Source organism: Ornithorhynchus anatinus, chromosome 6 (assembly GCF_004115215.2).
Source record: "Ornithorhynchus anatinus isolate Pmale09 chromosome 6, mOrnAna1.pri.v4, whole genome shotgun sequence".
In the NCBI taxonomy this organism is placed as follows: domain Eukaryota; kingdom Metazoa; phylum Chordata; class Mammalia; order Monotremata; family Ornithorhynchidae; genus Ornithorhynchus; species Ornithorhynchus anatinus.
The window spans coordinates 35,056,073-35,081,653 of record NC_041733.1 but is presented as its reverse complement, the minus strand read 5'-3'; the positions used below and the strand labels follow the sequence as shown (position 1 = coordinate 35,081,653).

The following is a 25,581-nucleotide window of genomic DNA, read 5'->3' as shown; positions in this document are numbered from 1 at the left end:
GTGGGGTGTGTGTGTACCAACACAAATGCCTTGTCTATATTTTTTCTCCCTCCCATCTGTAGGACCTTAAACCTCTGTATGCAAACCGATGCCGCTACTACCCCAAGACTCCCCAAAAGGAAATAGAAGAGGTGAGGTGGTATTACTGTTCTAGATGCTGGGAAGTGCCTCCCTAACCACCCACCCTTCTCCCCCTCACCTTCCAACAAGCATAAAGCCAGGAGTGTTCATTACCTTTAGGAGACATAGGCAATTTGGTGGTTGTCCAGCCAGGTTGGTATGTCACCCTGGATGCAATGAGCAGAAGATGGTGATGGTAATAGGCTGATAAGGATATAATAATAATGTTGGTATTTGTTAAGCGCTTACTATGTGCAGAGCACTGTTCTAAGCGCTGGGGTAGACACAGGGGAATCAGGTTGTCCCACGTGGGGCTCACAGTCTTAATCCCCATTTTACAGATGAGGGAACTGAGGCACAGAGAAGTTAAGTGACTTGCCCACAGTCACACAGCTGACAAGTGGAAGAGCTGGGATTCGAACCCATGAGCCCTGACTCCAAAGCCCGTGCTCTTTCCACTGAGCCACGCTGCTTCCCCAGTGAAACTAGGAAGACCAGAAGAAGGATTCCCAAGGAATGGGCAGCAAAGTCAGCTGAGATCAGGATAGAAGAAGAGAAAGCATTAGGAGGGTGCAGGTGGCGGGGCCAAAGGGATTGCCGTATCCCTGCCCTCCTGGTGACGTGGCATCAGAGATGGAGAAGCCTACTGCTTTCCCTTCTTTCCCAAATACTATTAGGAATCACTGGGGTACACGATCTGCTTCTTGGCCTCTTGCATTGTAGCCCCGTCTTTCCTCACAGCCAGTTGAGCTAGATGTGCCCCTGAGAGATAGGTCACTGTTACTAAAGAGTGGATGAGGCTCTTTTCCCCTCTTTCCAGAGAACTCTCCTTGGGTTGCACACACTGGCTCTTTCCAGATTTGGGAAAATAGTGTCCAAGCCTGATTGTAGTCTCTGTAGATCTTGTCTTCACTGCCTACGCTCCCTGCCCATCCCCAGTCATCCCTTCCTGAAGACTTGAATTTTGGTTTTGAGGCATGGAGCATGTCTATATTTACTTCCTTGTGATATTTGTTAAACGTTTACTTTATGCCAAGCACTGTACAAAGTGCTGGCACTAGTATAAGATAATCAGGTTGGACACGAATCCCTCTCCCATATGGGGCTCAGAGTTTAAAGGAGAAGGAGTACAGGTGTTGATTCCCATCTTACAGATGAGGACATGGGGGCATAGAGGAATGAAGTGAGTTGACAGCAGGCAAGTGGCAGAGCTGGGATTAGAACCCAGGTGTTCTGACTCCCAGCCCCAAGCTCTTTCCGCCAAGTCATGGTGCGTTGACAGTTTAGTCGTTCTAGGCTCCGGATCCATGCCCCCAACCCCGGCCGGTGGGGGTGAGAGGGAGAGGGATCTGAACCCTGATCAAGGCCCAGAGAGAACTTTTCCACCTCTGCAAACACAACCTCCTGATTGATCCTCTGGGAGCTGAAGCACGGCTGTGCACATCAATCAGTCAGTAGCATTTATTCAGTGCTTACTCTGCACAGAGCACTGTATTAATTGCTTGGGGGAGTACAGCAGAGTTAGTTAGACATGATTCCTGGCCTCAAGGAGCTTATGATCTAGGGAGGGAGAGAGACCCAAAATAAATTTCAGGGAGGCAAATCTAGTGCTTTGCAAATGGAAAATATAATGAATGGTCTCTATTTGGTGTACACAGGAGAAACCTCACAGGTTCACAAACACTTGCTTGTGCGCATTCAGTTTAGTCTGCTCCTACTCAGTGCCATAAAAGCTGCTCTCATTCTTTGTCTTCAGGTGTTTTGCCCATTACCCACCCGGGGTGCATGCACACCCAAAATAAAGGGCAATACCTGCTTCTGCTGTGACCTCTACAACTGTGGCAAGTGAGTATTGGACAAAAGCTGGGGAGGGCGGGGCAAAAGGGTTTGTGGTGTCTCTGTGGAGAGGAGAGTTGTTATCTCAGGATACAGGGGGCCCGGTAACAAATGCGGTATTCGTGACGTGCTTATTATGTGCCACGCACCGCAATAAGTGTAGGGAAGATACAAGAAAATCAGGTCAGACATGGTCCCTGTCCCCCATGGGGGCTCAGGATCCAAGTAGGAGAGAAAAAGGTTATTTATAGATGAGAAAACTGAGGCACAGACTAGTTAAATGCCTGCTCAAGGTCAAACAGTGGGATTAGAACCCAAGATTTCTGACTCCCAGGCCCATTTCCACTAGGACAGTGATTCTCACTTCCCAGGCTAAGTATATGGCGCAGTTCACCTGGCTATTACACAATCAACTCTGCATTATTCGGGGAAAAATACCCAGTTTATGAGTTTCTCGATCCCTCCTTGTCCCTCCTTCTTGCCACCTCAGGATTTGCCCTTCTACTTGTTATAGCACTTTAAATGCAGAATGGGAAGAGAGATGTGGTGAAACATTGATTTGTGTTTTTGATAGTAGCTCAGAAAAAATTTTGGTGAAAATTACACACTAAAGTGGGTTTTTTAACTGCTATTTTTGAACTTTATCTATCCCTGCTCCCCTGAACCACCATGTACATAGACCAATGAGTGGGCTTAGCTGCGCTTCCTGGAATGAGTCTAGCAAGGCAGAAGACTCTCAGTTCAATCCAGTGTTTGAGTAGGTAGAGCCCCTCCAAGTCCCACATCAAAGTCCATGAGAGTCGGGACAATGAAATACCATAAAAGAGGAAAATTTTGAGTTGAACGTTTTTTTACTGAACCAGACTCCATTTCCAGCCAGAAGAATGCAGACAAGACCACAGGATCTAAATATAGTTGGCGATGGCCATGAGGATGACCCAGGGGCTTCAATTGTGCCTAATGGGTATTTCTGTTCTTTACATGAAAACCTATTTTTAATTACTCGTCAGCCCTCTGTTCTGTTTCCTGTTTCAGAAAAGAAGAGTGGAAGCCAAGGGATTGGGAAACCATGTTTTCAGGGTTAAAAGACAGCTTAACAATGTCTTCTTGCCCACAGAAATGTGCCTTGACCTCCGAGTTTGGTGAACCTAAAACACAGAATATAGTCCTCCATAAGCGCTTAATACAGTGCTCTGTACATAGTAAGCGTTCAGTAGATATGATTGAATTTAGCTGAACCTTTTCTTAGGACCTGATTTCTCTGGCGGCCCTGTGCATGTTTGACACAGGAGTCAGTTTTCTGATGAGTTCCGTGTTAAGGCAAACTCACACGATCGTGCGTGCTTTGACCGACATACAAGTGCATGCACCCAACCATGTTTTCCAACACTGCAACTGCATTCTATCTAGATAAGTGCATGTTGTCAGAAGAATGTTCTCGGGTTCCCTATCATAGCTTATCTAAAAAGTTTAATCAAAATTTCACTGTTGAAAAAAAAATCTGGGTGCATTTGTTAGTTAAAAGTTAAACCCCTGAAGTTAAACCTCTTAACCTACTCCAGCTGGGTTCTAATCCTGGCTCTACCACTTGTCCCATTGCATGGCCTTGGACAAGTCAGTTAACTTCTCTCTGCCTCAGTTACCTCATCTGTAAGCTGGGGAGAAAGACAGTGAGGCCCATGTGGGACATGAACTGTGTCCAATCTGATTAGCTTGTATCTCTCTTAATGCTTAGTACAGTGCCTGGCATACAATTAAACATTTAACAGATACCATTTAAAAAATTTTAAAATAAAGGCTTTGAGGTTATAGTTCATAAGAGTAGGAAAAAAATCCCTGCTGGGTGAAGGTCCATCAAGGCCTCTCTCTCCATCTGTGACAGTAGCAACAGAGTCCCTGCTTACTTGCTCCGCTATCAGTCCTAATGGTTAATGTTGGTATTTGTTAAGCGCTTACTATGTGCAGAGCACTGTTCTAAGCGCTGGGGTAGATACAGGGTAATCAGGTTGTCCCATGTGAGGATCACAGTCTTAATCCCCATTTTACAGATGAGGTAACTGAGGCAAACAGGGAAGTTAAGTGACTTGCCCACAATCACACAGCTGACAAGTGGAGGAGCCGGGATTCGAACCCATGACCTCTGACTCCCAAGCCCGGGCTGTTTCCACTGAGCCACGCTTCTACCTGTACATGTTCCAACACTCAGAACAGAACTTGACTTGTAGTAAACACTTAATAAATTTCATAAAAATAATCTCCCATCCCCAGCCTGTCCTCTCAAATCCCTAACTTCACTGTATCTAGCAATTGAGTACCTCTCATCAAAACCGTTGTTGAACCTGTTGATATTTTGAGGCCCCACAGTTTGCTGTGGCAATTAATTCCATATGCTTTTACCCACTGGGTGAAGAAGTGTTTCCTATTGTTCATTCTGAATTTATCCCTTTCAGTTTTCAATGGATGCCCCCTTGTCCTGTTGTTTGGGGACTTGGGTGAACAGCAATTCTGTGTTTGCTCTGATAAGCAGCTTGGTCTAGTGGATAGAGCATGGGCCTGAGAGGCAGAGGACCTGGCTTAGAGTCCTGGCTCTGCCACTTGTCAGCTGTGTGACCTTAGGCAAGTCATTTAACTTCTTTGTGCCTCATTTATCTCATCTGTAAAATGGGGATTAAGACTGTGAACCCCATGTGGGGCAGCGACTGTGTCCAATCTGATTGGCTTGAATCTACCTCAGCGCTTAGTATAGTGCCTGGCACATAGTAAGTGCTTAACAAATACCATTAAAAATACAAGAACACCTTTAGTGATTTTGTTAAGTTCAAATAAGTCTCTTTTCAGGAGTTCTTTCCAGACTGAAGAGCCCTGCTTTTTCAGTCATTCCTCATGCAAAAGTTTCTCCATTTTCCTGATCATTTTGGTTTCCTTCTTCTTTTCTGTTTTGTCTTTCTTAGGGTGAATGACCAGAACCACCCACAGTGTTCCAGGTGTGGGCACTGTGATTTTATGTAGTGGCAAAACAGTATGCGTATTATTTTTTCTGAGACCTTTCCTGATCATCCCCAGCATCTTGTTGCTATTTTTGCCTTCTCGAACTAGTGTTTTGAAGGAATAGTAGACCATGACTTTGAGATCTCTTCCTTAAATCATAACTGATAGCTCAGAAGTTACTGTTACTGCCTGGGGGAACAACTGAAGCACAGAGAAGAAGCAGTATTGTCTGTCCACAGATACCCGGCAAGAGGAGTGCTTAGCAACAGGCTAGAAGTTAGCTTACTCAGTTGTCAACTTGCCAACTAAGTAGGTTTCTGTTCAGAACACTGAGTGCTGAACTCAGAAACCCTGAGGTATTTTTGTGGCTGTTTTCATGGGAAGTGGCAAATTCCTCCATCAGAATGAAGGTGCTACCTGCTGGAACTCATTTTGTTTTAATTTTTTAGAAATGGATTTTTCTTTATCAGTTGGATTGATTCTTCTTTAAAGAACACTAATAAGCTGTGTGTGTGAGAGAGAGAGACAGACAGAAAGACAGACACAGACAAAAGGAGAGGGAGAGATATTATTCTGGATTTCCATAACACTTTTTAAGAGGCACCTCCCCTTGATAGATTAATAAGATCTATCAATGTATCAATTTGACCTGATTAACCAGGCTACAGTGGCCTGAAACTGATTTTATGTTCTGTTTGGATCATTTGGTGCTCAAAAAAATGTTGATTATAATAATGGTTTCTCTGAACAGGTACTGTTTTTGAATAACACACTGACTTGATGTAGCAGCTTTCTTTTTACCAAAGTGCTTTTGCTTGTATTGCTTTACCCTGTAATTTTTAGCCAGCTATACACCAGGGAGGCCCCAAATAAAAGTACCCCTCTCTATTTTCTCATTGCTCAGTTAAAGCTGCATATTAAAACACCAACCCTCACAGTGTTACACTGACAATACCACAGAATACTTAAATAATAAAAATGTCTAGACTTGTTCAGATTTGTGTGCACTCATTCAGGGTGTTTCTGAAGTAGAACCTCTATCTTAGACACCCTATCGCTGCCATTACCTTGAATCTCACATTCCATTCTGATATAAACAGGAATGTTCCACTTTTGCATGGGAATGATACTTATGTGCTCCTCTCTTTCCCATCCAGTCGTGTGGAAATTTCTGGAGGGTATTATGAATATATTGATGTCAGTAGCTGCCAAGATATCATCCACCTTTACCACTTGCTCTGGTCGGCCACCATTTTGAATATAGTGGGACTGTTTCTGGGAATCATTACTGCTGCAATCCTCGGAGGCTTTAAAGATATGGTGAGTAGGGATCTGAATGATCTATATGGGGCGGGGAGGGTGGGGGGACCTGGAGATTACTGTTATCAAACTGAGATGCCAGAATTGATAAACGTTTAAGGTCAGAGAGACCAGTGTTGTGAAGCCAAGTGAAATAGATTTCTTTTCCCAGTCTTTTCATCCTTTACTTCTCAGTGGCAATGAGTGGCAATGATAACATAATCTTATTCTGAAGAGAAGCAGCGTGGCTCAGTGGAAAGAGCCCAGGCTTGGGAGTCAGAAGTCATGGGTTTGAATCCCGGCTCTGCCACTTGTCAGCTGTGTGACTATGGGCAAGTCATTTAACTTCTCTGTGCCCCAGATACCTCTTCTGTTAAATGGGGATTAAATGTGAGCCTCATGTGGGATAACCTGATTACCCTGTATCTACCCCAGATCTTAGAAAAGTGCTCTGCACATAGTAAGTACTTAACAAATACCAACATTATTATTATTATTATTATTATTACTCTGGGATTGCCTCTTAATGAAAATTCTTTGAGGTTTTTTTTCTGATTAGTGACTTTGTGTCTCTCCTTAAAATTCAATTTAGGGAAATGGGGAATCTTTTTTTGCTTGACTACTTCTATCGCTTCCAAATCCTAAATTTTACATTAGGAGCCCAAAAGGGCTGGTTGATTCAAAGCCATATTTGGTTTTAACATTGTGCCATACCTCACAAGCTGATTAGTTGGCCAGATGTTGGTAGGATGAGGCATTCGCTGCTTTGGCTATTTTAGCAAAATTATGATGCTAAGCCAGTTTGGGTAAGGGTTTGAAACTTTGTTGGGAATATAGAATTGTACTTTGTAGTGAAAAACATAAGTGCTTCTCTTTCCTTTTTTTCCACTCACACTCATTCACTCATTCTCCCTTCCACTTCCTCAAATAGATCCTCCTTAGGGCCCTCTCCCAGTTAAGTAGCTGCACTCACTGACCTAAAGGGGTGGTGATTTACCCACCCACCACAACCCTCCCTGACTAACAGTTGGCAGCATGAGTCAAGGGAGGCTAGTCTTCATCCCTCCCCTTCAGCTTGGCGGGGCCACACCATTGGCCTGGCCCTGTTGTCATTCACTATTACCTCCACTTATCCAAAAAACTTATATGCCCTGGCAAACACTCCTTTATGGAAGTCTCCTTAGACTCCTAAGGAGTCTCCTCAGTGGAAGTCAGTGGCTTCACAAACTGGCTCACTCTTTCCCTGTGCGTTCCCAGCCATTTTTGTGGCCTTGGCCTGAGGTAATTTCTCATGGTTGCTGCTTTGAAATTGTTGGGAGATGGAGCTGATAAGGTCCCTTGCTTCCAGTTTAGGAGCCAGGTTAAGAGAGAGAGACTGCATAAGCATGCCACAGTCCTGGGAAGGACTGAACTTATACTTTCTAAAACAGGAATCACAGCTCAGCTGGAGCCGGGGCTGGGGAGGCTTTCAGGGGCCTAGGCATCTCTACACTGCTCATTCAAGTCCATGATCTCGTCTTCCTGTCATCCTGTTGTTACTCATGAGAAGCAGCTCATGAGAAGCAGCATGGCCTTGTGGATAGAACACGGGCCTGGGAGTCAGAAGGACCTGTGTTCTAATTGTGGCTCCACCACTTGTATGCTGTGTGACCTTGGGCAAGTCAGTTCACTTCTTTGGGCCTGAGTTACCTCATCTGTAAAATGGGGATTAAAACTGTGAGCCCCATGTGGGACAGGGACTGTACCCAACCGTTTGTATCCCCCCTACACCTCCAGCGCTTAGTACAGTACCTGCAACATAGTAAGTGCTTAACAAATATCACAATTATTACTATTATTATTATTATTCATGGGCCACACAGGAGGCCCCCAGCTTGTTGCCAAATGTAGGCTCCTCTTTGCTTACCATTGAGAAGCAGTGTGGCCTAGTAGAAACAGCAGGGGCCAGAGGGCTGGATTCTAATTCTGACTGCACCGCTTCCCTGCTGTGATCTTGGGCAAGTCACTTCCTTTACTTGTTCCTCAGTTTCTTCATCTGTAAAATGGGGAGTCAATACCAGGACTCCCTCCCCTTAGACTGAGTCCCAGGTGGGATAGGGATTGTGTCTGACCTGGTTATTTTGTAGCTACTCCAGGGCCTTGTGTCTGACCTAATTATTTTGTAGCTACCCCAGTGCTTTAATACAGTGCTTGGCACATAGTGAGCTCTAAACAAATACTACAATTATTACTGTTATTTACAATATTAATCATAATAATAATAATACTTCAGCCCCCAAACCAGCAAACCTTCCTTTACACGGAATTACAGCAGATGAGGACTGAGTTCTAAAGAGTGGGGGGAATGGTGAGGTTCAGGGTTACAAACTTTTCTACAGTCACTGGCCTATATTTGGTTCTAGTTCTTCGCCTGTATTGAAACACCTGAGGCCTGTAACCTCCGCTCACCTCATCCGATGCAAATGTTGTTCCCTCTCTCCACAAGAGAGCTGTTCATATAGGCCAGAGAGGTGACTAATTTCTTCTCCTGGCCTACTACCTCCCAGAATGCCGACTAGGGCAGGGGTTACCCACACCACAGTTCTGAAGATGCTTTTGCACACATTTAATCTGAATATCCCTGCTAAAAAACCTCACGGGATAACCACATATCTTATTTGACCTTTAGCGGGGTCAAGATGACATCTCCTTTCCTGAGGGGTCTTCCTCCAATAGCTGGGAAAGATACAACCTTCATGCCCTCCAAAGTGTAGATCACCTTTCGCCAAGATTGGAATCTGAAACATTGTTTTAATCAATCAGTCAGTGGTTTTATTGAGCGCTATGGGCAGAACACTGTACTAAGCAGCTGGGAGAGTACAGTGCAACAGAGTTAGCAGACACATTCCCTGCACATAACGAGCTTACAGTCTAGAGGGAGAAACAGACATTATTATAAATAAGAAGCATAGCACTTTCCCAATGCACATTTTTCTACTGCTCCTGTCGAGGCGGGTGTGTTCAGCTTTTTTGCCAACAATATTTTGTGTTTCCTTTTAACAGACTCCTTCTCTGCCAGCATTGAACTGTACAGTCGAAAATGCCCATCCTACGGTATCTTATTATTCAAGGCCTCAGGTGGCATCATACAACACCTACTATCACAGCACTCCTCACCTGCCACCATATTCAGCTTATGATTTCCAGGTATGTTGCAATAAGAAAATAGACTGTTTCTTGCTTGGGGCTGTGTCTCTAAAGATGATGTGGGTAGTTAATTTTTTTGAGAAAATGTAATTCCTGAAAACTCTGCATGGTGTGTAAAACCTAATTTCTAACGCTCTGATAATGTCACCTTGTTGCTGTTATCCTAACAACAAAGGGTGTAGTTAATTTTCAAGTTAGTCTTGGGAAGGTAGGTGAGTCAGAGTTCTTCTGATTCCGTTAAGTTGTGTGTTTCTTGAACTTGGGTAGAGAAGCAGTGTGGCCTAGTGGAAAAAGCACGGGCCTGAGAATTAGAAAACCTGGGTTCTTATCCAGGCCCGGTCACTTGTCTGCTAGGTGACCTTGGGCAAGTCACTTCACTTTTCTGGTCCTCAGTTACTTCATCTATCTAAAGGGAATTAAGACCGTGAGCCCCACGTGGGACATGGACTGTGTCCAACCCAATTAGCTCATATTTACCCCAGTGCTTAGTGCCTGGAACATAGTAAGTACTTAACAAATACCATTTAAAAAAAGTTTTATAAAGTCAGAGTTTCTTTAAGAACAGTATTGCTCTGCAAAAAAAAATGGCGCTGCTTGCTTCCCAGGGGCATAACTACACCAAGTCACACTCGGCCATTAGCCAAAGATGAAATTTTATCTCTGTGGGATTCCCAAGGGAGGTGAGGCATGACTTTCGGCTTTAGCTCTGGATGTGAAACTCTGGGTCGTGCATATCCCAAAACAGTATTTTAACAGTGCCATGAAATGGAAGTACTTTGCTCCTTATTTTACCCCATTCTCCCAAGAAGTCTTGATGTCTACCAAGGCTCACTGTAGAGGTGGTTTTTAATATTCAACCACTTTCTCCACCATCACATAATTTGGTCTGAAATTTGCACTAGTGCAGAGAAAACTGGAGTCTAAAGAGACACTTATTGATAAGCTCTGAACAGATGAGAATGGGATCAAGGGCTGGAATTAGTTTTTCAGGAGAACAGCTTCCAAGAAGTCTACTTCTGAAAACTATTCTAAAAATGTATTGTTTACAATCAGCATCATCCTCTCCCTAGAGTTTACTTCATCAATCAGTGGTTGATTTGCATTGACTGCAATCAGTTGGTGGTGTATTTGAAATTAAAGGCCAATTTAGGAATGCAAAGTATCCAACTTTAAAGTAGGTAAGCCCAATTAGTTTAAGTGAGAAATAGTACTTCCTCAGAATTAGATGTGAATTTGCAAGAGACAGTGTCAGCAAATGCTGTTTACAGGGTCGCAGATTGCCAGTGTTTACCAATCTCCCTCCCCACCCTTTCTTTCCCACCCCTGCTGTAAAAGTCACAGCCCACTTTTAGACCCCTGTGAAGCCACCTTTAGCTTGGATACTGCTAGATACAGTGCAGAATGGACAGAAAACCACTGGTTTCTCTGTGCACCCATTTGCCATAGGAAGTTTAGGAGATTTCACTTAGCTGTTGGTCCAGGTAGATGCGTCTCCAGACCTGCAGTAGCGCAGACTTGGAAGAGAGGAATCAATCAGTGGCATTTATTGAGCTGCTTCTGTGTGCAAAGTGTTAATAAGTGCTTGGGAGAGTTCATTACTACAGAGTTGTTGACAGATCCCCCGCCCACAAGGATTTTATAATCTAGAGGGGGAGACGGACATTAAAATAAATTCATATGTACCTAAGTGCTGTAAACTGAGAGTAGGGTGGATATCACGTGCTTAAAGCTACACATCCAAGGGCATTAGGTGATCCACCAAGTTGTGAGGGGTTTTTTAATGGTATTTGTTAAAGCGCTTATTATGTGCCAGGCTCTGTCCTAAGTGCTGGGGTAGATACAAGCTAATCAGATTGGATGCAGTCCACGTCCCACATGGTGCTCAGTCTTAATCCCCATTTTACAGATGAAGTAATTCAGGCCTAGGGAAGTTAGGTAACTTGACCCAGGTAGTACTATAGACAAGTGGCAGAGCTGGGTTTAGAATCCAGGTCCTTCTGACTCCCAGGCCTTTGCTCTATCGACTAGGCCATGCTGCTTCCGTTTCTCAGTTGATTGCCCAGCTAAACTGTACCCAGGCGTCGGCATGCTTAACCTCTGAAATTAAATGAAACTTGGTTCAATCAAGGCACTTTGACATCAATAAATAATGCTTCCTGGCAGTGTAGATGGTAGCTCAGGTGGTATTTTCACAGGCAATGTAGCACAGCATTGTCTGTGATGGACGTAGTCCACTGAGCTGTAAATAGGGAGACAGGAGACCTAGGTTCTGGCCCTAAGTCTACCACTGTTTCCCTGAAATACTGAACCACACTGAGTTTCCCCAGTGGGAAATTGGGAGAGGCATTCCAGCTCCTCTCCCCGACCTCCTCCCCTTAAAAATGCTGTGAGACCAGGAGGAAAGAAGAGTCATGACAAAGCTTTGGAAACAAAACCATTGTGTTCCACCGTTACTGTGTCCAATGGTCTCGACTTAATCTTTTGCCAGTTGAGGAAGATTTGATTTGGGTTTTTTTGATGGATTGGGAGAGCTGCCAGACAGGGAGCAGACCTGGGGCTTTTTCCTCTTTCCACTCTGGGCATTTTCCAAGAGAAGAGGTCTGAGCCTAAGGAAAGAGTAAATCTGAGTCGGGAAAGTGTAGAGCCAGTGGTGTAGGGTTGCTTTGTCAAAACTCGCTGGGCTGGGATGAGTCACTGTGGGCAGAGCAGCCTGCCAGGGACATGGAGTTTTGTAAGGGCTGCTTGCCATGGCGGAGGCTAGAAATTTCTTTTCAATGGTATTTAAACAGTTACTTTGTACCAGGCACTGTACAAAGTGTTGGAGTAATCAGGTTGGACACAGTCCATGTCCCACATGGGGCTCACAGTCTCCATCCCCATTTTACAGATGAAGTGAAGTGACTTTTCCAAGGTCACACAGCAGACATGTGGCAGAGCCAGGATTAGAACCCAGGTCGTTCTGACTCCCAGGCCCGTGGTCTATCCCCTAGGCCACACTGCTTCTCAATTCTGATTTCTGAGTGCCTGGGCCTTTTGCAGCCCAGAGCTCTCCTTGAGCCCTGTGAGTACACCCCACCAGAGAAAAAGCCCATCCAGACACCTCCCCTTAATAGACTCACCCAGATGCAACGCGATATAGGTCTTTTGTGATTGTTTGACTTTGTAATCAACAGGTATGTTTAAGTGGTTTCTCCCTTAAAGTCTAAATTAAGATCCATTTTTTAAACACAGGTGCTGAGCTTGTTTGTTACGAGATTCTGTTCTCATCATATTTTTAAAAGCAGAAATGTTGATGTTTCCCTAGAAGGTAGGATGTAAGGGAAAGAGGAGAACCAAATCTACTTTTGTTCCCAAGTAGAGTTATCTGTCAAACCCCTGCTTGAAGCTCCCCAGCCTTAACCTTTCAGAAAGACAGCCTTGGGACCAGAGCACCAGCACTCTCCCCATTCTGGATGGTTCTGCTTTGCTCTGATTGCAAAAGGGCTTCAATTAATTAATGATTAATTAATGATGGTATTTGTTAAGTGCTTACTATGTGCCAGACACTGTACTAAGTGCAGAGGTGGATACAAGCAAACCGAGTTGGTCACAGTCCCTGTCCCATGTGGGGATCACAGTCTCAATCCCCATTTTACAGATGAAGCAACTGAGGTGCAGAGAGTAAAGTGACTTGCCCAAGGTCACACAGGAGACAAGTGGTGGAGGGGAGATTATAACCCATGAACTTCTGACTCCCAGGCGCGTGCTCTACCCACTACACCATGCTGTTTCTCACAATTATCTCTGAAGCAGCGTGGCCTCGTGCAAAGAACACGGGCCTGGGAGTCAGGGGACCTGAGTTCTAATCCCAGCTCTGCCAGGTACCATTCACTTAACTTCTCTGTGCCTCAGTTTCCTCTTCTGCAAAATGGGGATTCAATATCAGTTCTCCCCCTTAGACTGTGAGCCCCTTGTGGGCCCTGATTATCTTCTGTCTGTCCCAGCACTTATTACAAAGCTTGGGATATAGAAAGTGCTTAACAAATGTGACAGTTATTATTATTGTTAGTGTTGTTGTTATAACCAGAAGGTGGCTCCTTCTAGATTTTGGCTTTAACTGTTTCTTCCCTTTTGTTATTTCCAAATACGAGCTTTTATTTTTGTGAGGAAAGGTTTGGCTTTTTTTCTTTGGCCCAGGTTGAAGGAAGCAGGAACAAGACCTTTATCTTCCACAAAAGTAGCCTCTCTTGCTAGAGTCTGTAACCCCTTAGGCCCCTCTTAGGCAATTCTCCAGGTATGAACTTTTGGCCATCTGAGTTTTCTTCTGATTGACCACTTTGCTTGTGCCAGGTTCTGGTTGTTGATCAGAGACTTAGTAGCCCTATCATTGTCCTCATGAGCCTGGCTCCTGCTTTGTGCATTTTTGTTTTGATCTTTGGGTGCAGGATTTTCTGGAGTTTTCCTGATCTATAGACTCACTCCTCCCCACTTCTACCAGAGAGGCAGGACTATGCATCTACCAGGAGCCCTTTTCTGCAGAGATCACTGCAAGAACACCACCTGGTTCTCAGAGACCAGATATTTGAGCTGCCTGAGTTCTCTTCTCTTATCATTGTAGTTCTGGATTCACCTTGGGATTGCTCACTTCAACTTTCCTGGACCTTAATTTCCATTTTTCCCTAGGAATGAGGATGCAGTCTTCTTCACAAAGCCTTTTGTGGTCCTGGCCACATGCCCCATAACCAGAAAATTCAGATTCCCTCTTTGAATCAGCATCTTCCTTCCATCCTTCCTAACAGTTCCTATAGTGAACTATTAAACTTTAACCTAAAACTAAAGGGCCTTCTTGGGTTGGACAGAATTCCTACGTTATTTCATGTTTTTGGGTATTGGCCTTGTCATGGCTGTAAGGAGTGGCCCACTTAAAATGGATACTATGTAAGGATTTTAAGCAAGACACTCTGGAAACAAGGCAGTTACCTTTCCCTCCACAGCTCAGGAGTAGACTGTCACTCCCTAACACCATGGCACACCTCAAGGGATAAATGCCATTAGTGACAATCCAATCCTTGGTGTGGCCTTGGCAGCAGGATTCATCAGGCAACAGTACAGTTGGGAAAATGGCCAACGTTTCAAGTAAAAAGCAGCCTTCAGAGCATGCTGCCTATTTGTTGATAGGGGTGAAAGAGGAAAGACAAAGATGAGGAGTATAGCATTCCAGACACAGCGCTCAATAAATGCCACCGATTGATTGAATTGGGAAGTGGAGGCAGAAAAGGATTTCGGATTTCATCAGTCCTATGACTCCTCCATCACTGGGTTGCTAGCCATGTTGGCCACTGAGAAGAAATCTCAGGTACAGACTATGCCAGTGGGTTGGCTGGTCCCAGAAATAGATTTTAAGGTGTATTTCAAGCTAGTTGGAGCAATGAGGAGTCAAAGCCTGTTTCCCGTGTTGCTTGTCCCATTAATAGTCAGGCTTTCTTGCAGGAGCCAAGACACACCAGGCCTTCTCTCCAGCTGCAACCAAGCACTATCTCTTCCATAGTATCCACCCACTGCTAGGTTGTCACTCATGGATCCTTCCCCGTCCTCAAATCAAGGTGGTAGAGCCTAATTGCTCAATCAGTAGGGTTTACTGAGGGCCTACTGTGTCCAGGGCACTGAACTAAGCACTTGGGAAAGGTAAATAGAATTAGTAGGAATCAGTGGTATTTATGAAGCACTTTATGGAGTGCAGAGCACTGTACTAAGCGTTTGGGAGAGTACAAAACAACAGAGTTGGTAAACACGTTCCCTCCTCACAACGAGTTTACAGTTTGGAATTAGTAGATGTGATCCCTGCCCTCAAAGACCTTAAAATCTATTGGGGTAGATGGACAATGAAATAAATGACAGAGAGAAGAAAAATGGGATAAGAAGGCCTAAAACCTGCATCACACACTGCCCCTTAAAACTCATAGCAGTCAGTGAAAAAGTGGGGAGGAGAGGACGGGGAGGTGTCCTCCACTTTCTAAAATGTAAAACTGGCAAGGAAACGTACGTCAAAGGAACAAAGCAACTACATGAGAATGTTGGGCCCTCAGAGAAGCAGCATGGCTTAGAGGAAGGAGCGTGGGCTTGGGAGTCAAAGCTCGTGGCTTCTAATCCCGGCTCCGCCACTTGTCTGCTGTGTGGCATTGGGCAAGGCACTTCACCTCTTGGTGCCTCTGTTGCCTCATCTGTAAAATGGGGATTAAGGCTTGTAAGCCCCATGTGGGACAACCTGATTACCTTGTATCTACCCCAGTGCTTAGAACAGTGCTTGGCACATAGTAAGTGCTTAACAAATACCACCATTATTATTATTATCCACAGTTTACTGCTCTCCACAAAAGCCCTCACTCTTACTCCTAGGGATAAGAAATCACCTCCAGGCTTTCTGCAGGAAGCTTCTTCATTCCACTTGTGGACTGGTAGAACTGCCCGTGGGTAAATAGCCCAGGTCTTAGCTATTCCTGCACCTCAGGTGCAGGAATAGCTATGTGAAGCTCCTGAAAGGTTTAAGTGTAACATTTAAATAACTCCTCTAGGAGTGATGAGGACTACTTTTCCTGCTGTCATCTCTTCCCTGGGAATTTGTGACAAGAGAGTTCAGGCCCTCAGCCAGATCTCCTCCTCTTCCTCCTCCTCCCCTGACTTTAATTCTTAATTACAGTCTTTGGTAACAGTTGCTGAAGCCAGGACTCTGGAGGCCAGGGAGATGGGGCACGAGGGAGGCAGAACATAAGCCAGCTGGGGCCCAGTATTAAACTCTCAGCCCCACAGAACCTGAAGAGGAAGTGAGATTGTCCAGGTTTCAGGGGAAAGGACTTTAGGTACCATAAACACTCCCGGGAAACTGCTTTCCTCCAGGTCTCCTGGCGAATGGAGCTGGAGCCTCTCTGTCTCCCATAGGTCTTTTACCGTCACTGTGATAATGTTCTTCTTTATGGGGGACTGAGGGAAAGAAGCAAGTTCTGGGTGCTCTTCTGCCCACCCTCTCTCCCTCCCTCCTAACCAAGCACAGTCCCCTGCAGGCCCCAAAATATAGAACACAAGTACATTACCATTCATATTTAATGCCAGCATCTTCAGCAGGATTTGGGAGGGTGTTTTATCATTTAGAATGGGGTCTCATTTTAAACTCTGCTGTTCCATTTGAAAATGAAGTAGTTGATGAGAAAAATTAAATAGTCGTGCAGATAAATTCAAAAGCCATACCAATCGACCAGTAGTTTTTATTAGTCTACTCTTAACCGCCACAATTTGTCCACTTTGTGCTATCAGTAGCAACAAAATAAATCAGTAGTCTTTACCATGTGCCAGAATAAACTTAGTGATGCTCCAGGACTTTTTAAATCATTTTCTCTTCAACTTAAATTCCCTCCCCAGTTTTTCACACACACATCGGTGGAAATATTGAGTAGGGACAACAAGCGGCCCAGCGCAGATAACAGATAGCACAGAGATATTTGCTGCAAGAAGTATCTCTCTCTCTCTCTCTCTAGAGGAGCAGCATGGCATAGTGGATAGAGCACGGGCCTGGGAGTCAGAAGGTCATGGGTTCTAATCCTGCCTCCTCCACTTGTCTGCTTTGTGACCTCGGGCAAGTCACTTAACTTCTCTGGACCTCAGTTACCTCATCTATAAAATGGGGATTGAGACTTAAGCCCCATATGGGACAGGGACTGTGTCCAACCCAACCTGCTTGTATCCACCCCAGCACTTAGTACATTCTCTGGCACATAGTTAAGCCCTTAATAAATACCATTAATTATTATTATTATCTAGGGTCAGATGATCAGGACCCTCCACTGCTCGAAGGCCACTAGGGACTCTGTTTGCAGACAAAATCAACTAAACCTGCTGACCATGGGTTTTAAGGCTCTCCTCCAGCTGCCTATTCTCACCTGGCTTGTACTCTTCTTTTTTTTTCCAAACAATCTCTGCAAATCTCTTGTGGCTATTTCTGTCCTTGGCAGTAACGCTTTTTTAAATCAATTACTCCAGCTTTTTGCCTTTGCCCTGCGCCTCCTCCCAGACCTTGAATTGTAAACTCTTTTAAAGGCAGGAATCAAATCATAATTCTTCATTTGTTAATTGCTCAGAGCAACTCTTACAGAACTAATGAGGGGGCAGCTGTTGGTAGCAGCCTGCTTATTCTTTCCTGCCAGGGCTTTTGGCTTTCCCCTGTCATCCAGAAGAAGAGTCATCAAGTATTCCCCCCAAAACTTCTAGTTTTTCTGTATACTTCCCCACATTTCCCCTCAGCCTTTTATACTTCTGCCAGAGGGAACCCAGTTTGGTATGTGTCTATCTTTTAAAATCAGTTGTGCTGAGGAAAGGAACACCAAAATATGTGGTTTAGATAATGATTCTTATGATGAATTATTGCCCAAAGAAAGGTACATCTCTTAATTATGACATTTGTTAAGTGCTTACCATGTGCAAAGCACTGTTCTAAGCGCTGGAGAGGATACAAGGTGATCAGGTTGTCCCACGTGGGGCTCACAGTCTTCATCCCCATTTTACAGATGAGGTAACTGAGGCACAGAGAAGTTAAGTGACTTGCCCTCTTGACACTCCAGGTCTTGATCACTGCTGATATTGCACCTTGCCTGGCAGCGGCTCCGTTATAAAGAGCTAATCCTTCCTAGATAGGTTCATTCAGTCAGTCTTATTTATTCAGTGATTGCTTTGTGGACAGTACTGTACACTTGGGAGAGAACAATATAACAGAGTCGGTAAACAAGTTCCCTGCCCACGCTAAGCTTACGGTCTAATAGCTCAAATGAAAAAACAGGCATTAATTTTGTCACTCTTGGTGTTCTAACAATATGTTCTACAGGGCTCATTCCCTCCCTTGTTTGAAGTACATAAGCAAGTAAGGAGAATGAAGATGCTTTCCTGATAGCCATGTCCCTGTAGACTAATGCTTTGTTTTGTTTCTTTCTATTCAGCATTCCAGTGTCTTTCCAGCCTCCACTCCATCCGGCCTCTCAGATGAGCCCCAGTCCACGTCACCAACGCATAGCTACATGTGGTCAGCGAATGCTCCCCCACGCTATTCTCCCCCATATTTTCCACCTTTTGAAAAGCCACCACCTTACACCCCATAAAAACACCTGCTGTTGAGCTTCCTGTGGACATTTGTATTTATCTATTTTGTTGGAGGCGGGGACAGAGTAGGATATAACGGATGATTCCTACCCACAGTCGAAGAGGCTAAGAACTGCCTAGCATTTATAGCGGAGGCTCGTTTGCAACAGGGCAGAGATGGGGCGTCCGCTCCTCTCACTCTTGCTAGCTCATGCTTTTTACCCGCGAGGGCTGGGATCAAGTAGGAGCTTCGCATGCTGCGACCTCTATTATCCTCTGGCTCTACTTCTGTATTCAGCATCTGCCCGGTTGCCATCTGCTTCATTTTATGCAAATTGGGCGTAGCCTTAGGCAACTGGCAAATTGCCACCCTAACCCCTCGGATGAAACACCTGGTGCATAGTCTGCCCGTCCCCCAGCTATCGCAGCCAGACCCCAAGGGCAACTCTCCAGCCGATGGGGCTTTAAGCAGGAGAGACCCAGGAGGCCCTGGGCTGGACGCTGTGCCACCCAGAGTTGACAGCCAGGTCCAGCTCCGGTATTTTGTTTCAGGATGCTGAAGCCAGCCAGAGAAAAGACCTCCGACCTGACTTCAAAGAGGGTTGGCAAAGTGGTCCTGTTGAGCATACAGGTTGGATCCCTGTTGTGGTTTCTGCCAAAGGGAAAAGTGCAATATTCCTTCTCACAGCAGGGAGTCAGGATATCAACACACAAAAAACCCCAAGATCCATTTTAGCCCTAATTCCCAAATTAGGAAATTGGGGAATTTCCTAAGTGGGTCCTGAGGGCCCACCTGCTGGTGGGGATACATGTTAAATTAACAGAAAATCTGCTCCTCGTTGACATTCAGATCATATGTGGATAAACCTCTGTGCGGTGGAGTAAGTGCTAGATTAGGTTCTGAAGTTGTGGTATGAATTTTTAGTGATCTTTGTGACTGTTTAATCGTCCCAAATTGTTAGTTGATCTAGAACCTCAAGAGATGTTGCATGCAGCCTCACACCAGATGCCTTTCAATATTCTCTATAATCTTGTTTTTAAAACCAATCATCCCGCTATCTCATTAGATGTTATGAAAGTGTCAGGGATCCCATATGAGCTCTGTAAAGTGTCAAAATGATCTTCTTCCATTAAGAATGTTACCATTTCCAAACCCTCAAATGTATTATAGCTTCTATCCCACTCGTCTCCATTATGTATCATTTAATGTAAATAACCTGGTCTAAAGGAATAAATCGAGAGTCCTATGTTACTAAGTTTTCTGTGTGTCACATTAAAAATACAAGGGCAGTTTTTTGTTTTGTTTTAAAAACCAGGTCAGAGATTCACAGAACTAAAATCCATATTAAGAGGCAAGTTTAAAATCCAAGTGGATATTTATATTAGTCGAGATTTTTAGGCCCTTGGGATTCATCAGTGTGCTAAACATATACTGTGCTAATGAAAGCTAGAAAATGCCAGGTTGAACTGTCAACCTCTTGTATCTGTCCCAATCCACACTGAGATCTGAAAAGCAGTAATCCTCAAAGAAAACCACTTATTTTTTCCCCCCTCCATTTCTAATCGTAATTAAAGGAGTTGGGGAAGATTCCACTGGATTTTAACTAGGGACACATTGATTCACTACTCAAACTCAAGATGAGAGTGTAGAACAGAATCAATGAGGTATTGTTTCAAGCATTTCTCCAGCTTTAGTCACAAAAAAATGCAACATTTGAGTTATTTGTCATGTTTCTGGTAGAATAATATTACACTTTGAGGAACTGTATTTCTGGGTATCAGATCAGGAAAATAAAGCAGTTCTGATTTTGTAACAGTAATTTGTTGTAAAAATTACAGATATTATAAAATTACAGATTTTATTAGTACCTAACTTCATTCAGCTGGTCTCTTTCTATAAAATATTGCCATTTGCTGTTTTACTTTTTGCAAAACGTCTGCAGTAAAGAAAGAACTTTCATTTCAACATCCTGAATGCATTTTGCAGAGTAGATGCTCTATTCTTAAATCGGCATTAATGTACTGAAACAAGCATGAAAAAGTCATAATATTCCTGAGAACCTCTATCCATGAGGTGTTCCTGAATATAGTATGAGCATGCTCAAATTCCAGACCGTGTTGTGATGTTCCAGAATAACCAATTTAAATTTATCCTTTCACCTCGCCAAGTAATTAAAACCTACATTCATTTTTCCTCCTCACACATATTTACGTAATTGCAATTCTTTTTAACTTACTTCCTAATATAGTGATTCAAAAATTTTATTGAGGTGATACATGAGGGCTAGGCTAATAATGAAAAATTAGAAATTTTATATTTTAGGCTATTTTAAAATAGTGACTCTGCCTCATGGTCTGTGAAAACTCTTGTCTGTGTGGATCTCCTAGTGCCTCCTTTGAGAAACACTGCTGTGAAGATTGGCCAACAGGTTCATAGTGCGAGACTAGTAGTAGTAAGGACAGAATTTAGTTTTTAATGTGTGTAAAGCACTGTACTAAGCACTGGGAAAGCCTACAGTGCTCCTGTCCCCCAAAAACTGATTGTGGCCTAAGGGAAACACAGGAGAGAAGAGTAAGCCGATGACAAAGCCTGATAAATAAGAAATTTTCTCACTGCCGTGATGCCAATACAGAACAATGACTACACATTCCCAAATGTTCCCGTTGCATTCGGTCCATGCTCAGTAAACACCATTCGTAGAGTTACTCTGCTGGAGTGAAAAGCTTTTGGAACAGGAAAGAAATTCATCCTTGGAATAATTTCACTGCGTAACATTCAGGTTCACAATGTTTCACTGAAATTTCTCTTCTGCCCATACTATGTTATACACCCAGTCGTTCCATAATGTGTGCTTTAATATATTTTGGAAGCAGTGTTTGTTTATCAGACTCAAAGCCCCTCTTCTAGGAGAACTGAATATGCAATCTAGTTGCCAGAATTTTTGCATCTGTTCATTTTAAATAGGCAATATTAAGGGGTTTTTCCCTATATTCTGGATATATATGAGGTAGATATATAATATGTAATTTATGCCACAGGTGGCCAAGTATAATGACAGAGCTGCTAAGATAGCTAATAAATAGGTGCTTATCAACTGCCCCCCCCCACCAGACGTCACATCTATTTTGTTACCACTTAACTTTATGTATTTTATATAAATACAGGTTTAAGGGGCTAAAGTCTTGCCTAGATTGGAAATTGGGGGCCTAGGCTTATCTGAGCCAAGGTAAAACAAAGAGGGGCCTCGTGGACAGAGCACAGGCCTGGGAGCCCTGTGTGAGACAGGGACTGTGTCCAACCTGATTAACTTGTATCTATTCCAGCGCCTAGTGAAGTAGGTGGCACATAGTGCTTAACAAATACCCTTAAAAAAATAAGTTAGATGGGGTCTTGGGAGGGAGGGAAAGCAAAGAGTAGAGAGACGAAGCTGCCACCTTAGAAATGTATCATTCACAGTTGTCCCAGCAGGCATACAGGGATGGACTTCCCAGCAGATTAGCTTTACCAAGCAAGCGACACCACCACCACCATGCCTGCGAGATAGCCCCAGTTTCCCCTGGTCCAGGGACGCCTAAAAGAAAGGGGCTAGTCAAGCACTTGGGTCTTCTATATCTGTGGAGTGACCCCAACTACTTAAGTCCAGTGCTCTGCAGGAGCAGGTGCCCACTCAATGAATGCTGTTGATGATGACGACCACCCGCTTCTCTGCGACCTGTCACGGATACCGACCTGGGCCCTCATAGGACTCTGCTGGGAGACGTCAGCAGGTGGGTCAAGTTGGTTCTCTGGGAGCCCCACTGGGTCTTCAAAAGAACTTAGAGACTCAGACACTCAAAAGCCAAGTTGTCTACCTCCGGTACACACTTCAACACAAACACTACCAGTTTCTTACTGGCTACAAATGTCCCATTACTTACTGAAAGATAAAAAGAAGTGCATTCGACAAATGAGAATTAATCTTTTTTTTTTATTTTGACCATAGAAAGCTCTAAGAACTATTAGCAAGTATCGGTTAATGAAAGAAGAGCACAACTTAAAAAAGGTATGTTAAGGAAAGGACTGTACAAGAGTATATACAGTGTTGGTAAAAACAAACAAAAACAAATAATGTTTCACACAGTAGATAGTTTTAATGAAATGAAGGACTGTAAAAGCCTATGTTCTTCCATGTGTATGGTTGTCAGCTTTTGTATTTTTGTAACCTGCATGCCTTAACACTTCAAAATAAATAAGCAATCTAGATATAACATTTCCTCTAAAGTTCTATCCTGTTGGGTGGACTGGGATCACGTGGCATAAGAGCCCCAGAGTAGCAATGTATGTAGAATCAGAACCACTGTGCCAGATAACTGGTCGTTTCCTTTAAAGTATTTTAAAATGGTTTTAAAGTGTTATTCAGGTTTGCTCGGGGTTTCTGCTAATCACGTTAAAAAGTCTAGCGCCTGTTCAAATTCATTTTCAGATTCGGTCACCTTTAAGAACTAAAAATTCAAACAGCCAACTTCTCATAATCTGTAAATATTACAAGAAGTTGGCCATTTTAATTTTTGGTTCTTAAAGGTGACCGAATCTGAATTTGAACAAGTCTTTGTTAAGTGCTTACTACGTACCAAGCACTGGAGCAGATACAAGACAATCAGTTCTCGCACACGGCTCACAGTGTAAGTAGGAGGGAGAACAGGTATTGAATTCCCATTGTGCAGATGAGGAAACTGAGGCACAGAGAAGTGACTTGCCTGAGGTCATATAGCAGGCAACTGGCAGAGCTGGGATTAGGACCCAAAAGAAGTGCAATAGCCAGAAACCTAAATACCAAAGCATAGAGGCCAAGCAAAAGTTGCCCAGGGGGGGCCTACACATATCCACACCAATAAACATACTGGAAGTTATGGGTTTTCATCCCCCCAAATTTATTTTACATGACCTCTGGGCTTTAGATTTTGAAGTTTTCCTCTAAGGAAAACTGAAGACCCTGAGGCACAAACAAATATGAGTCCCCTGGTAGAAATACAAAATGTACTTTTCCAGTTTTCCTAAACAAACAAAAAAACCTCTCAAGTAGGCACAGAGTTGAAATGTATGGTTCAGAGCGTCCAGAGGGCACCACCAGCTGCAAATTATTAGTTCCGTGTTATAGTACTGTAAAGAGATCATTTTGCAGGTAAAATTCTAGATGTTTCACAACCAGATCATACAAACACCCACAATGCGCATGACAAAGGAATTTTACCTAGCACGGAGCCAGTTCATTTTAAAAATTGTGCTGGAATGGGCATTGAACACACTTGTTGCAAGAACCGTGGCTAAAATATCATTAATGAAACTCAAACGTACAAACAGCACTCAAATCTAGAATATTTCAAGATACACCCTTAGAGCCAAAGAGTAGTTTTAGCCACATCTAATAAAAGCAATTCAACTACTTTGTGATTTCAGAGCTCATGGAATGAGTTAAATGCTAGTTGCCAATTTTAAAGGGTTAGTTTACAAAATGGTTTTCAAATTCTATTCACAGAGTGTATTCTTTACCTAGAAAACAGAGGTGCAAGCACCCTGCACCTGATTAGCAAGAGTTACTTTTTTTTTCCTTTTCCCTCTCCCATTCCTAAAAATACTGATTTCTGATACCTTTGGTTAGAGTCTACGTGGCACTGAAACCATCACCATCGGTTCTAACTTCTTGGCAAAAATAATGGATGCCTGAGACGCTGCAGGCTAAAAGCCTTGAGCTCGAAGTCAGGAAATAAGTGGTTTTCTATCAAACACAGGAAAAGGAGAAGAAAAATTCCTAAACTGAATTGGGAAAGAAATATTTAATGAAAGTTTACGAACTAATACTATGCATAACAAATCTGTCAGACTCTATAAACTCATTTTTCATTTTTTTTCTTCACCTACCACTGACGAAATTCAACAGTGTTTTATTTTTTTTTCTTAGAATTGCTAGGTTAAATGTTTTTTCAACTTGTTTACTTTTCAAGATCAGCAACTTGTGTTGCAAGCTAGGATTTTACTAATATTTCCCAAGTGCCAAAATATATACCAGTTGCAAGGGAATAGCGACAGGATTTATAATCCTAAATCTGAGCATAAACCAAGAGGCCTTCATCATTCCACACAACGATTTACAGATGGAATGGAGTGTATGTTAAAGAGATGGTAAAAACCTAAGATCATTGGGAAAGCAAAATATCACATCATTGATTTTAATCATTTCAACCGGAACCTTTCGAATGGAAAAAATAGTTCTGGGTACTTGTGTTTGCTATCCATGCAAGCAGCCTGGTAAAATCAGCAATAGCATCCTAATTCTCAGGAAGAGAATTATGTCAATACCACATCAATTTAAAGGCCCGCCTTGCAGCCTGTAGATTCAAAAACTAAAATTCATTTCTCATACAATCGAGCATTTTAGTTATATAGAGCAGAATAGGAAATTGCCATTTTATGCCATTTTACCCCACTCTCACTCTTTCTACAATTTAAGAGTTTATGGCATTAATTCCTCAGAATTTTCAAATAACACCATAGAACTTTTTATTTTATCCCTTTTAGCATCAGATTATTTTTTCTCATCAGAATTTCCCCAGTGTATCCCTACACTGTAAAAGGATACAGCAGTTGCCCAGCCATTGAATAGTCTTAGCTACTGCTAGGTATAAACAAAACCTATTCAGATGTCTGCAAAAAACTTATTCTTTTTCCAGGGTACAGATTTATCATTAAGGGCATTTCGACCAAAGTTAATCAGTTGACTTGGACTAGCAAAAAAAAAAAAAAAAAGGAAAGGGGAAAAAAAAAATGCTGAGACCAAAATCTACCACCCAGGCTGGCAGAAGAGTTATTTTCAATCTTTAGGATTAGTTCAAAAGCTCCTAGGCTTTTTGTCGTTATGCCACAGGCCAGAGAAAATACAAATTATTCATTAATGATATGTCTAAGTAGAATTCCTCAGTAAAGTGCTAATATCAAAGAAAATGTACATAAATTCTCAATTTTGTAGGGATAGACACCCTAATTTTTAAAAACAACAACAACCGCATTCTGTTTCA

General features: G+C 43.1%; 1 protein-coding gene across 2 annotated transcripts in view; it reads left to right on the top strand.

The window, feature by feature from the left end:
• Positions 1-19,784, top strand: part of TMEM255A (transmembrane protein 255A) — a 48,793-nt gene extending 29,009 nt beyond the window's left edge. Inside the window, exons 5-9 of one of the 2 annotated variants that reach the window (XM_001509829.4) lie at positions 63-131; positions 1,877-1,965; positions 6,102-6,264; positions 9,286-9,429; positions 18,390-19,784. In XM_001509829.4, the coding sequence (XP_001509879.3) occupies positions 63-131; positions 1,877-1,965; positions 6,102-6,264; positions 9,286-9,429; positions 18,390-18,548 (624 nt within the window). In that variant the 3' untranslated portion in view covers positions 18,549-19,784. The remainder of the gene's footprint in view (positions 1-62; positions 132-1,876; positions 1,966-6,101; positions 6,265-9,285; positions 9,430-18,389) is intronic. The other variant, XM_007669609.2, reaches the window with a different exon arrangement.
• The last annotated feature ends 5,797 nt before the right edge of the window (positions 19,785-25,581 follow it).